The 14,985-nt window shown below is 40.3% G+C and overlaps 1 protein-coding gene across 1 annotated transcript; it reads right to left on the reverse strand.

Moving 5' to 3' along the window:
• Nucleotides 1–1,014: 1,014 nt before the first annotated feature.
• LOC121961896 (splicing factor 1-like) lies at nucleotides 1,015–14,779 on the reverse strand. The gene is given in 13 exon segments (XM_042511990.1): nucleotides 1,015–2,064; nucleotides 2,066–2,270; nucleotides 3,677–3,841; nucleotides 4,300–4,525; nucleotides 4,915–5,110; nucleotides 5,217–5,324; nucleotides 5,429–5,544; nucleotides 5,726–5,909; nucleotides 6,061–6,150; nucleotides 7,574–7,726; nucleotides 10,493–10,568; nucleotides 12,368–12,499; nucleotides 14,395–14,779. Coding segments are annotated over 13 exon segments (2,037 nt in total). The 5' UTR covers nucleotides 14,657–14,779; the 3' UTR covers nucleotides 1,015–1,940.
• Nucleotides 14,780–14,985: the final 206 nt, after the last annotated feature.

Genomic DNA, 14,985 nt, shown 5'->3' on the forward strand with positions numbered 1-14,985 from the left:
TTAATTGAATGTGACAAGTTGAATAAGTAAAAGTATTAAAACGCCAGTTTGAGAGAAAGTTTAACTATTACCCGAGTTAATTTTTGTCCTTGAAAATTAATTCAAGCCATGTCATTGTCACCATAAAGCAAACACTTTGCTGGGTTGATCTCTCAATATGGAACCAGCGTTAGCACCATATCAGTTTTTAATTTGACGATTATCATTGGCAAAAAAAAAAAAAAAATCACGGTAACAATAATATGATATATATTGGAAACTTATCTGAAAAAAGTTGCTTAAAAATTATGTTAGTCATTAAAAATATTTTGAATTATAAATATAATTCTATGATATGAATTTGTATTCATATTTTATTGTTTAAAGTTTATTTATTTATTCTATAATACACATGCAAGAAACTTTTTATATGTGTAAACAGATGCAGGTGTGTTTTCTTTTTGTTATTTCTCTGTACTTGTTGCTGTCTCTGTCATAATAGTAGGACTGTACCATACAATGCATACATTTATGATTTATATTGAGAGAAGTTATTGCTTGATGTAAGTTGTGTTGAAAATAATTGGTCAAAATATAAATATAGTTCTATGGACATTTAACCCAGCTTTAAAAAAAAAAAAATTATAAATTAACTAATTTCTTGCAATTTGTGGGACATTTCTTGCCAAGTTGCCCATTGCCTTTTTCCCCATGTTTTGCTGACAAATCTTAAATTGTTTGAATTCAAAGTTTCAATACAAGTGGAGGGTATATGAATGGAGCACAAGAAAAGTGACTTTGGCAACTGTAGACTTTTAATTTCCCTCTTTTGGAAACCACATACTGAATGTCTCTGTCAGTCCAAGCTTCCTCGAGGGGGTGTGAGGCCCCCTGACAAAACGAGCTTATGTAACACATCTGAACGAGGCGGCTAACAGGTCCTGGCCTGAAAAAAAGACTCTTGGCAAGCATTCTGACACAAAGGGTCTCACAGCCATGAAAGGAGAAACCACTCCGTACTCAATGACAAAAAGGTGAAATGAATCAATTTAATACTAAACCAAGCAAGATTTCAACAGCTTTTCATTCAGGCAAGCGCCGTAACACAACAGACTGATTCCAGAAACAGAGTAAAACTAACATTTTTTCTTCTAATAACTCGAGGGACAAAAGTGATTTTTTTTGTCCTTGCAGAAGCAACACAAACACTGCACACAGCGTCTTGTCAGAGCAGAGATGCAGAAAAACAAGGATATATCAGATTCTCAGCATTCAAGTAGTGCAGGGGGTCCGAGGCTGGCGGGGTGCAGCGTGGAGTCTCCCTTTTCAAACTCAATGTCACAACTGAGACGCAGGCAAGTAACGAAAGAAAAGACGATTAAAACCCTGGGTATTTCTGAAAAACAATCAGACAGTACTACAAAAAGGTTTTCTGACAGAACTAAGATACACTTCACATCTCATTATTACAAAAATATTCTTATTCAACTCAAAGCCAACACAGGGAACATGACAGGAGTATAAATCTGTGAGTGAGGCCTTTACGATGAATCATGCAAGTTGAACTTCAATATATTAAATCCAATAATAGTTAAGTGTTAAGAATTGAACATTTGAAGCGATGAGGCAGAAATTAAACTTCTGGCTGGCTATCTGAGCAGTTTATTTGGTATACAAGTAACGTGACAAACTACGGGAGCAATGCAGGACGCGTGCCCAGGAGCATTGGTGTTTGTATACACACACACGTGTGTTCATACAAACTTTAAAAACAGGAAAAATAACTCATTTACTAAAGTTACACGACTTTACAAATTGTACTAACACAACCTTTCATTGTTTCAGAGATGTTTTCACAATATCAAGGATCAATAAAAAATAAAGCACTGGTTATGTTTTTTCTGTGAGCGCACATCCACAAAGTGGAGCTCCTGTGGGAGGACGATTCTTCTGTGGCAGGGTTAATTCTGAGGGGGAGGAGGTGGGGGGGCAGGAGGCATGCCGAAGGGGGGCATGCCCGGTACCCCCATCCCCATCATGGTGACAAAGTTGGAAGGGTCCATGGGTGGGGGGGGTGGTGGGGGCATACATCATGCCGGTTGAGCCTGGAGGTGGTGGAGGGGGAGGAGGGGGTGCGCCTGGAGGCAGTGGGGGCTGGACGCCGGGGGGAGGCGGCACCATGGACGGGGTGCCCCATGGTGGTGGGGGCTGGGCTCCAGAGGCTGCGGGCTGCTGGGGCTGCTGCCATGGAGGCAGGGTGCCTGTGCCAGGGCTGGATGTGGTGGTGGTATCTGCAGGGTGGGAAGCTAGAGTTTAACTCTTTGCTGTCAGCGGAACGTTCACACTACAACAGACACACCAAATTATCACTCCATTGTAGGGCTGGGCATGAGTGCGACGCTCCTTCCCTGTCAGGGTATTACTATTAAGTTACCAGCCAACACCAGCATTTTTGATCATATTACTTATTGCAAGAAACCTCGAAATTTTTTGTGGTTTAACTATATAAACAATGAATACCACAATAAAGAACAGGTCTTCTGTTTCCTCGGCCTGTTTATTTGGCTATTTGATAACTGAGTACATATTCGTTTTTCAATTTAACCATTGACTTTTCAGTGTTTCTGGTCCTGCTGCTGTACCAGTTACACATACAGTGACAAGAATGATCATTTTACCCAACTGTTATTAACGCGTTTTTGACTCTTGTTGAGTCGAGCCACTTCAGTGTCGGTGTGAGCAGCACTGGAACGCAAACACGTGAGCCCCCCGCAGCTCACTCTGTTCTGCAGCACAGAGAACACTTGCCATTTCAGCTTCATGCTAAACAAAATTTAACAGAATAATTTAGAGCACTGAGCAACTGTTTGATTTTTACATTTTAAACTTTATAAATTATTAAGTGTCACAACCACTAACAAACAGTCGGAGGGTCACTGGGTTTGCTCTCATGTAACGCGTCAGCTCTGTGGCGCTCGGCTTGCTCTCCTGAACCTTTGAAACTGTCGGGGGTCAGAATCCCATCTCTCCCTCATCCTCCCTCATCCTTGAAGCGCCAACCATTCACTCATCACCTTATAGTGTAGCTGCAGGGTGCAAGGTGTCAGTACAAAATACCACTTCATGCAAGCGTAAAAACTTTTTTTGTGATAAATGGGAGGTTTTTTTTCTTCAAATTTGACGTGTTTCCATTAGGTGTATTTTATAGTGACAATTTCAATTGTCGCAATTTGAGGGTTAATGGAAACCAGCCTATTTTTGGGAATTTAATGTGTGCAAACTCCAGCGAGGACGTGCAGTTACCATAACCAGATACAAGAGAACTGGCTGACCTGAATGTGACCGTTTTGATGACCAGGCGGCAGTTCATTAAGAAATGTCTACAAATAAAAGCCCATTAATTGTCCGTCTGAAACAATGTTCGGCATTTAGGTCACTCAAATTGTCTCTGGGCAGCACTTCACACAACAAACATGTCTGTACTTGGCAGTGAGAAGCCAACTATTTCAGGCATTTTGCAAAGTTGTCACATTGTTAGAAGTTGTTATTACCTTCACAGCAGACCTTGTAGCCTCCAGCACAAGGAAAAATAGGACTGAACTAAGAATCGTCTGAATTGTTTTTTACTCCGACACTGTATGTAAACTGGGTATAAGATGACGGATTGGTTTCAAATACAATTTTTGTGTGATCTTACTCTGTTGCCAGGGTAACGGTGTACTGGTTGCCATGCTGCTGGTTGGAGGGGGAGGTGGAGCCTGCTGCTGCCATGGTGGCAGGGGTCCAGAAGGGGGCGGAGGCGGCTGGTTGCTGGGGGGAGGAGGTGGTGGTGGCATCATGCCCATTGGAGGAGGCAGCAGGCCTGCAAGGAAACAAAACGTCACACATTTTCCTCTATACTGAAGTTTGGGTGCCACCGTTTACTCCGCATGGTGCACAAAATGTGGACAAGATTACTCACTCACGGTTTTATAACGCCAAACAAGCTTATGTGTGCATGCACCACAGACTATAAAAAGCTTGTGCTACACCATATCATACAGAAGTAAAACCTACTTCCTTTATTCTACTTACCATCAGCTTCCACTATCTGTCAACTCCCTAAAGCCTCATTTTGACAGGATTTATTTCCCTTGAGGTGGGCTGACTGTTAAGTAATCTGCACTGGTCGGTAGTAATAGCCACAGTTGACTGGTAAAATGCTGTCCAATTGGGTGAATGACAGATAAGTCCAGTGAATACTTTAATCCCCACTTCCCCTTTAATGTTAGTCCCGTCTGAGTGCGACTAGACGAGTAAAAACTTCATGTCAGCTCTTACCCATGGGGTGTCCGTGAGGTCCTGGACCCTGGCCCATGGGAGGAGGAGGGGGCTGCATCCAGGGGGGAGGCGGGCCGTTGGGGTGGGGGGGCATAGGGGGGCCTCCCATGTTGGGCATCGGGGGAGGAAAGCTGTGGGGTCCTCCGTGGCCACCAGGCCCTCCATGCATGCCGTGGAAGCTCCTGTTCTCAGCCGGAGCGGAGCTCATCCAGGGAGGCCGCGTCTGCTGCACGCAAACAGTCACCCGTCATTTAAGCTCCTTTACACACTCACGAGAGGAGGAATCATGTGTGCTGCTAACTTATTGGTAGTTGGAGCTGCAACAGTCAATCAATTAACTGGTTTGAGTAAAATTTAAAGGGAAAGAAAAAAAGGCAATTCAATAAAAGCGATTCAAGCCTGTTAAATTTGAATATTTTCGTGTTTTTGCTCCTCCATGATACTAAACTGAAAATCATCAGGTTTTTGACAGAACTAAATACAGTAATTGAGAACATTATTTGAACTTTGGGACTGATCCACATTTTCTCAAGTTTTATAGACCAAAAAAGTGATTAATTGAGAAAACAATCAACAGATTAATTGTCTAGAAATATTGTGTAGTTGCAGTCATACCGGCGGTGGCTGGGTGCTGTTGGGTCCCGTGGCCCGAGGTGCTCCTGCTGGGGAGTTGTTGTGTCCTCCACCAGATGCGGGGACTGGAGCCTCCCCCAGCTCAGCCATCAGGGACAGATATTCCTTGTCCATACGAGCCTTGTCCTGAGCCGACTGAGGGGGCTCGCCACCTGTTGCTCTGTGGGCAGCGAAAGAGCTGTACAAAGCAAAACAGCAAACAGTGTTACAAAAACATTAGTAAGCCTACATAAGCACTTCAAGCCTTCAGCTTAAATACTGTGAACTGATGAAGTGGTCATCACCTGGTGTACTTGCAGTCAGAGGAGATGTGGCCTGCTCCACCGCACTTGGTACAGAGGGTGGTGTTTGTGATGCTGCGGGGCTCAGAGTTCTGCCAGGGACGAAGGATCCTGCAGAGATAAAGAGGCACACTCTGTAGCTGCAGCTGACCACAACACACTTGCGTTTCAATCCTCCAGTGAGGACATTCATCACCGATCATCTCGCAACTGACCTGTTGTCGTCTTCCCTCAGCGTGCCGTTGAGTCTGGCCAGTTCCCTCAGCTGCATCTTCCGTAGGTCATTCTGATCCTCGGGTGTCTCGATGCCTTGCTTCAGAATGTTGCGAATCTGTGGACACACAACTCTCAGCATTCAAATACTGCACATATTGTACAGTCGCAAAGGCAGACCGAATAAAAAGAGCAATAAACTGAAGTAAAAATCTTCAGATCAGATCATTTCAGTGTAAAGAGCTGAGCAAATGGGGAGTGTCCCGATAGGAGTGTCATGGCACTTGCTGCCATCTAACCTGCTCCACAGCTTTCTTGACGTTCTCCATTGTGTTGGCGGTGACCAGAGCATGCAGAGGCTCGTCCTCCCCTGGCAGCATCTGCCCGTCCTTTCTGCCCACCTTCCCCTCCTTCACTGAACCTTTCCCCCGGATCATGATCTTGGCGCAGCACTCCTTCTCAATATTCTTCAGTGTATTACCACTGAAAAAAACAGATTTAAAAAAAAAAAAAAAAAAAAAAAAAAAAGCAGGAAGCTTAGCTCACATCAACATCAACTGTACTGGCTGGTAACGTTCTTTCTTGTAAAGCGTGTCAAAAATGCAACAGAGTAGTCACGTTAAGTTGGCCTTACCGTGGCCCGATGAGCAGACCAACAAAGTTGATTTCAGGGTATTCATCTTGGGGGATCATAACTTTGTCATTGACTCTTGTGGCCGGAGGTCTGTGGGGAAAAAATATATATAAATAAATAAACAAACATTTACTAGGAGCAATCAACAGCTTTCTGTTTCTCCTAGAGGGAACTGTGGGCACATAATTATCATATTACACCATACAGATGTGTATCAGCACCAATCAACTGTTTTCTTAGCACAAAATCAAAAACCATTCATGCAGATATTCCCATAATAGCAACCCTTCAAAGCTTTGTTTGGGTTGGTATTTCATCAAAAAGGCTACAGCAGGGCAGCTCATCATTTTTGGTAGTTTGGAGAAGCAAAGGAAGAAATGCGGATGTCATTGATTTCTGAGCAGGGCCTAAATTTATATTCGATCGATGAAGCAAGCAGAGAACAATGTCTATCGATCAGCTGGTGATTGGACGCGGACAATCATGAGCTTCATCTGCCATGGCTGGTAACCAGCATTCTGTTCCAATTAAACTTACAAGTATGTGCATTGTATTCTAGAAAGCTTCTAGCGACAAATTTTGAGACTAGGGCTGGACCCAAACAGTCAGCTATTGGGATCTTCGTTACTTGGTTAGGTATTCATTTCATGAAGGAATTTGGATGTGCATTTTTTTTTCTTTTCAGAGGACAATCTCATTTCAGTGTTTGTTAAAATAAGTAAATAAATCTTAAATCTTAGATTTGTTGGAGTTAGTATGCTGCTTTGTTCAAGTCATTCTAAGTAGTTTGTAGGTCTACAATAATTTGTCCATGATGGTAAAAATGAACAAGCAAATGCTTGAGCCCCGTAAAGCTCAGCCTGAGTGGAAACCTTTCCTGCAGCACAGAGCAGGTGCATTTTAATATGAGTCATAGTGAGGACACTTATTATTTCAGACACAACCAAATTTAACTCATTTAGAACACGGGACACAGATTAATATATTGAGTTTTCAATTTTAAAAAACTACAGAGTGTCACAACTGCAGAAGTTTGGATCCCAGGCAGTGAATTTAATACATTCAGCTCATTTCACAAGCTAAAACTTTTGACACTTGAGAAAATTGGTTTGATTTCTTTCGAAAACACAAGAAAAAAAGGCAATGAGCATCATGACAACAAAACAACCTAAAAAATATTTTCAATTCTTAAAAATTATACTAAATATAGAGAAAAATGTCCCCAAAACATTATGATTTCAAATTTATATTTAAAAATTATGTTTAAACATTTATTTTTTTTTACTTTTATTTGTTTTACTTATTTTCATGAGATTTTCTTGTAACTTTTTTTAAAAATATATATTTTTGGATCATATTGGGCCATGTCTTGTTTAAGTTGGTTGTTGTCTTGTATGTTTAAAAAAAAAAAAAAAAATCATAACAATTTGCTTCGCTTTCAAAGGATATTAATTAACTTAACAGACTGTGTCTATAGATAAAAACAGGTGGACAACAAATAATTAAATCGTACTTATAGTCGGCAGGAGGCTTGAAGTCAGGGTTGAGTCCGACCATCTCAGTGATGAGGGAGTGACGCTCCTCCTCGATCTTCTTTCGCGTGCGATACTCGCGGGTGTTTAACCTCTTGCCCTCGCTGTTGTAAATGGGCTCCGGAGAGGGAGACCTGAAAATGGCAGACAAAAGACAAGACAGACATCATCAATACCTTTCGAGAAGTGGAGCTCTGCCATTAACAATCACACAGGCTCCCTACAGCTAACTAAGACTTTAAGAATTTCAAATCTTCATCAGGAATTTTAAGTCAATGTCTTAGAAACAAATTTCAATTGTTTAAAAGTAGAAATTTGGATCTACTGAGAGAATTCTCAGGCAGACTATGTGACTCATGGCCAGTGCAAGAGTGAACTCAAAACAAAAAGAAAATTATGTAGGAACTCTGCACTGACATTGCAAAGGCTAGAGTCCATTCTTTTATACAATTCTGGGTAGAAAGGGGGCAACCAAAGCTGTATAGTGGTAATTAACCCAATACACTGGAGGGGCATTAACCACAAAGAAAAAAAAAAGAACAATAACATGGCCATAACTAAACCTGCATACAGGATTGTTGGCCTACAAGAAAGGAAAGTTGGGAGGTAAGGAAAAAGAAACCAAAGCAAAATTCGCAATCCTAAGCAGAAACGCTGGCTTTGAGAGTTGCTTGGTGTTGGCGTGGCGGAAGAGGTCCGTACCTCCCCTTGGATGCTGAAAACCTGTGTTGCTGCGTTAAGGAGGCTCTGTGCTTGAAAAAGGGTTAGGCTGATGTGGGGTAATTTGGGTTAGAGAAAAGGAATTAAGATTAGATATCCACCTTTTCCTATGCTCTCCCATCAGAGAGCCACATGTGTCCATGTGATGTGAAGAGTGAGAAAAAAAAAATAATAATAGGATTTTCCTTTTATGCTTCAAACTTCCAACGGTGACAACCTGAAACACCCCCAGTTGGTTCTGTCCCATTAGATTGGGGAGTGATTTATAAGAGTGCTGTGGAAATGTCTGATTATGAAGAGAAACTCTAAACAGTGTACAGGCGACAGGGACTCTAGCTAACAAAAAGGTCAACTTCACACACTCTTGAGAGCAAGCCACGTCCTGCGGGAACAGATCCTTATGGAAACTATGTTACAAGCTGACCACTGCTTCTCCAGAACACATACAATTCTGGCAGTTCTCTTCCAGAGCTCAAGAGTCCAGAAGGAAAACTGGAACACGCCCCCCCTCCCCCCTGGGTGGAAATGTTTAAAGCCACATTATGGGAAAACCAGAGATGACCAGAATCATTTGCTATATCCGGATCCTATTGATCACTGGTATATTGTTATGTAGGCAACAAGCCATGAGCTCAGTCATCACTGGCAAACAGTTATATAATATTCAGTAAGCAAAAAAGTTAGGCAGGGTCATGTTGATGGGGCTTGTGTGAACCTTTGGGTACCAGCGAACTTTTTCAAAAGAGCCAATCCATCTGAACGATTTAAAACTAGCAAGATGTTAAATATTCAAGGCTTAAAAAATGGTTTAAGTGTTTTGACCCAAACCTGTTTCAGAGGAAAATCTTTACACATTATGCATCATATATGTATTCATATATTCACACAGGACTCTACATCAGACACATTAAACAATCAGTGGATGAAACCATGATGCATAAATACTAGAAGACTAAAGCTGAAGCAATGTCTCCACTGAACTGTTAAGCAGAGTGAGAAATAGTCCAATAAAAAGGTGCATAGATTTAAGACAGTTAGCTTCGTTCTGGCAGTGATTTGCTAAATGATCTCAGCTGAAATACATCTAAACTCAACTCGCACTTACTGGTTGCCTAAGTATTTATATCCCCTTATTTCTTCACCATAGGACACCATCTCTTACCAAATTACATTAAATTCAATTATTAAGGGTTTTGTTAACCCAAGATTGAAACACTGTTTTCCATTACATCATGAAAAAAAATCTATAAACAATTGGTTTGATTAAAAAAATATAGAAAAAAAAAACAAAACACTTAACTTGAGGATGGTATTACAGCTATAAATAAACTTATTCTGCAGTGGATGAAAACCAGAAAAAGCTCAGGAAAATCCACAAAATGGACACTAAGAGAAGAATTTGTGTTCAAACTGTTGCTTTCATAGAAAAAACTAACATTCAACTTTATACATTTGTTTAAACTATTTGTTCAAAATTTCAGTTAGTACGATTTTGCACTTAATCAGATTACTGAAAGAATATTTAAAGGAATATGAATTTTCAATTTTAAAAAATTGAATTTTTAATTTTGATAGAATGTTTTATTTTGATGGAATTGCAAACAGTGTCCTCGTCTTGAGGGGAAAAAAAAAATCATATATCCAATCTTTAAAAATGGCTGTAGTTTAACAGACAGTCTAAAAAAAGGTTTTGAAAAAGGATGGTGACATTTTTTGCACTCAACTGTACAGTTTAAAATAATCATCATCACTATGTCTTATTCTTAGTCATTACCATGTAGGTAACCTTACCTTTATCTTACCAAATTTTGTTCTACCTGTAAAGTTTACCATTATTAATTCAAGCAAGCTACTCGGGTATATTGAAAAAAAGGCTAAAGCTAGCAGGAAAAACACAATCACGTAAGCTTCCTTGTAATGGGATGGTGTAGCAGACTGAGAGCTTTACAAATATATTAAAGTGGATAAAGTCTCTTCTAGCACTAGACTTGACACTGTAAATAACAGTTTAAATAATGCCTTCACTCAGGAGATATCTACCTAAACTCTACCTCTGCCAGCTAACACTACTATGCAGTCTGAGATTTAGGCTAACAACCACATATAATCAACATTTGTCTTCCAAAAAGTCAAGAAGGTAGAGAAAATGTTACTGTTCATGGGTTTAATCTTTTTCCGACCTGTCCTCAGGGTTAACAGGGATTCCCAGGTCTCCTGTACGCAGTTTACGAGTCAGGTCTTCAATCTGCAGTTGGACTGGAAGAATTCAGGTTAGGAAAGAAAAACAAGGATGGAGAGAAATGTGGTTACCACAACAACATCAGGGAGACAACGCTCTGCACATCAGAGCACTGTCTCAAACATTACTGAGGTAAAGACAAATGGTGAGTCTGTTAAATCAAAAATAAGAGGGAGATCAAATGAACATCTGGTAAGACTCTAAAGCATGAGACCACTTACGCATGTCGGAGGACATCAGAGGAACACGTATGTTCTAGAGGTCATTTACATTAGCAGCAACTGGACTACCCTCTTCCCAGACAATGATTAAACATGGCCACATCAGTAAATGTCTAGACCATGATTCCTAAAAATGCCTGCCAAACCATTCATATTTCAGCCTAACAGGTGGTTTTCATCCATGAAGACATGGCTTCAGATACTGCACACATTATATTTAACGGCTTTGGCATTTGAAGGACACATGGAGTCTAAAAATCACTGATTGATCTGTTTGTTTTGCACGTTTCAGTAACAAAAAAAGGTGATCGTGGTCACTCTTTGCACTCCACAGGTCTAACACTGAGGGGCAGCAGTGACAGAGACAACTCTTACATTTGGAAGGCAATGAAAAAAATAAATAAATCAGTCATCCCATGCACATTATGAAAGCTGTAATGAAATACCCCCCCAAACACAGAGATTCACTGGTCACCCAAACAATTACTCTGAATTATAGAGATGAATACAGAACCTGTGAATTGTAGTTCACAGCGATTTTCATCTTAAAAACGCTTCCCTTGGATTGTTTTAGGGGATCTACTGAATGAGCAAAGGAAACGAGAAATGTGACCAACAGAAGGTGGGCACAAATGAATGTTTACATACCAAGGAAGAACAACCATTACCAATGAGTGAACAGAATCAATAACGATGTCAGTTATTGACAAAAAAGGATTTATCTGCTTCAGAACACCCCATTGAGGGCCTGTGAAGGCAGTATGCTGGTGCTACACTGCTGCTGGAAGGCATGTTGAGATTCAAATCAAATTATTTCATATTACCTTTTATTTACAGGCCAAACTAAGAGCACAGTAACAGAGATCTAGTGTTTCCCAATTTGCAATGCCCACTGAATTAACTGGTTTAGTAATGTAAATATGTTGGATTGACTTGCCATTGAAGCAGCATTGCTCACACTTGGACCAATAGAAACAGAAGCACACTTTGGCATGTTAGGACATTATGAGGAACGCCTCCATGCACAGGAACAATACTGATGATGTGTAGGGGGATCAAGCAAGACAGTGAGCAGTGACCTAAAAGCCCAGGACAGATATCAGCAAGCACTTGTGTTTAATCATCTATCTCAAAGTCCTCTTGCTAATGGGTGCCCAATGGTATGCAAACCAGAAGACCACAGAAACAAAGCAGAACCACTTCACTTCCATTAAAGAGAGATAACCTTAATTACAACTTTACATCATTCAGTTATAACCATTGGAGGTGATTGCTTTGTCTCAACAGTTGGAGCAAAATTAGACAGTCCCACTTTGTGCAATGCCACTGTCAAATACATTGGAAGTATGATTAGAAATATATAGTTAGTAAAGCGTCTTGTGGGTGCCTTTAGAGAGCTCTAACTGTTGGGAAGTCAGCAAACAGGACATAAATGTAACATTAAAGCTGGTATGCACCATGTAGGAAAACTAGAACCTCAAACAAATATAATTAATGAGACATATTATGAAACAAAATTGCATTTAAAATTACAATAACATGGCAAACTTAAGTATAAAGAGAATGGTGTCATTATTTTAACAAAAAAAATTTACCTATATATGCTCTCTCTTGATCTCTGGTCAGTCCAGGCGGAATGACAGTGGGCATGCCCGGAATGACTGTCTTCTGATCGGGTGTCTCGCTGCTCCAGCGACTCTTCTTTCTCGATTTCTTCTGACCGAAATCTAACGAGAGAGACAAGGGATATTTTTCCTTGAGCCTCCCTGACTGACCGGGACAAATGCATGACTCTCTTCCACCAAAACTAACCATATTATTATTTATTCAAATCAAATGTAAGTATGGGGGCAAATACAATGAGCAAACATTAAAAGAGTGAAAAACTGTACACAACTGAGGCACAATCAGTAACTTGACACGGCAGACATTATAAAAGTTAAAGTTTAACGTTTAGTAAGCGACATCCATGAGTTAAAAAAATGCCTTGATTTTTCACTATTGTCGTGCATGCAGGAGCATAGAATTTGTTGCTTTTTTTAAAACAGTATATTATATACATATTTTTGACAACATTTTTAACCAGACATGTAGAATTAAGGGACTTCTAAGACAGAAGTCTACGTTGTGCATAATTTGTTCAAGGGTCAATATTTGTAAAATCTGACATAATAAAAAAATCTGTTTTCACAGTTTCTGGCTCGCATATAAATGGTGTAATTCTCAGGGATGCATGGTATTGTATTGTTTATTGATATCCTATAAAGATCAACTTATTTGGCCAATAACCAAACATATATCCACTTTTTCCACACTTAATTTACAATAGCCAGTAGATGGAGGCATGAAATACAATTCTTTTCAATGTATATGATATTCATTCAAATAATGTTGGCTAACTTTGGTAGTTCATTTCAAAGCCAATATAGGCTGGTATCAATGACTTGTATCATTGTGCACTCATATTAGTTTGGTCAATTCCTAAATATAACATGCCTTTTTATCCTGACACCAGGATTTGGGTCCAGAAGGCATTAGTAATAAACACAAAACACAAGCATTTAAAAGTTGGATATCCCTTTCCTTAGCCAAGGAAGTCCCTGCTGGGTGCTCAAAGAATTATTTGACATGAGGGGGGAGGCATGTCACAATGAATTTTTGGTTTAATCTAAGTTGTCATGTTTTTAATAACTGTAACATCACTAATGATTTTACCCTTAAAGCTGTAATTGGTTATTATAATGATATAAATAACAAATATTTGAATATGGTTTTGCATTTTTTAATGGAAATTCTTTATCCACAAACATTGTTTTTAGGTTCACATCCCTCTTTCTATCTTTTCTTGATAATATATATTTATATAGTGCAACACATTTTCAGATTATTACAATACCCTATTTGGCAAACTCCCTGATGTGATGTGAACGTGTATTATTTTTGTTTCTGCCGGTGTCCATTCTTTCTTAAAAGATTTGTTTTGGGTTATGTATTGGTATTTAAATGATTATTCTCATTTATTGTGTTATGTGTAGAACGTCAATTTATTAGTGCTCTCGTGTGTCTCCGATCTTATTTTTGTGACATATTTTGCACATATATTTGGTAAATAAAGCTGTGAAACAAAAAAGGACCGCAAATATGCCTATTTATCGTTAGCCGTTTATGTCAATAACACGTTTAATCCACCAAACTTAGCGTGTAATGTAAAATAAGTTCAGCATGACATTTAGTCAATAACAGCAGGACGTTATAACACAGCGGTAACCGTTCATTGGTTGATGGCCTATGTTACACAGAACTTCAATCTCGCCAGCGTTAGTTACTAGTGTTACTACTGTTTACAGTGTTCATGATACACGTTAGCCGTTTTACGAGCAAACGCAATGGTAGAGGATAGTCTGAATGATACAAACTTACGTGAGCTAACTATTACTATTCGCTACTCGCTCAAAGGTATTAGCTAGCTAACGTTAGCGGGATTGTCCCCATTTGGCGCAAGGCTGGGGCTCGTTGTGAGGCCTTTAGCCGATGATACTTAGCCACATTATCTGGCTAGCATTAGCATTAACTCATGCCGCATTACGAGGCTGGAACGTTAGCGGACGTTCGGTTAACTCACCTGTCTTAGCCAGTCCGCCGCCCGCGGCTGCTTGCTGTGGAGCCTGGGTCGCAAAACTTGGCCCAGGGCTGAACTGATGCGGCTGCGGAAAAGATGCACTTGGCATCGGGGGCTGGAAACCTTGTAGCGAAGGAAAGGATGCGGGCGGCCCCGGCGTTGGCATCAGCCCGTTCCCCGCACCAGGCCCGGCGTCAAATCCTCGTTTAGCGCCAATACTTGGGTGCAACTTCCCTAAAGGAGTTGCGTTTGCGCCCGTGGCCATTTTCGGTGCACTCAAAGGGCTTATACTCCGTCGAAAGTCAGTCGACCTTGATAGAAATTTGTTTAAGTTGAGAAAATATCTGAAACTGCAGCCTACAATCCCGTCTCACATTACTTTAATCAAAATGGCGCCCAACGGGCCACCACAAAGGATGATCCCTTGGACGTGGGATGAGCCGCTGTAGTAAGACGCATTCCTATTGGCCAGACTTCATATGCCGTATTCTATTGGGCAAAGTTCCTTTCAATATCCTCATTCTAAAAACTGATTGGCTCCTGTGATTAACAATCCCTTTACGCTCCCACCAACAATAAGTTAAAAAATACACT

The sequence above is a fragment of the Plectropomus leopardus genome, chromosome 23, assembly GCF_008729295.1.
Source record: "Plectropomus leopardus isolate mb chromosome 23, YSFRI_Pleo_2.0, whole genome shotgun sequence".
Lineage (NCBI taxonomy): Eukaryota > Metazoa > Chordata > Actinopteri > Perciformes > Serranidae > Plectropomus > Plectropomus leopardus.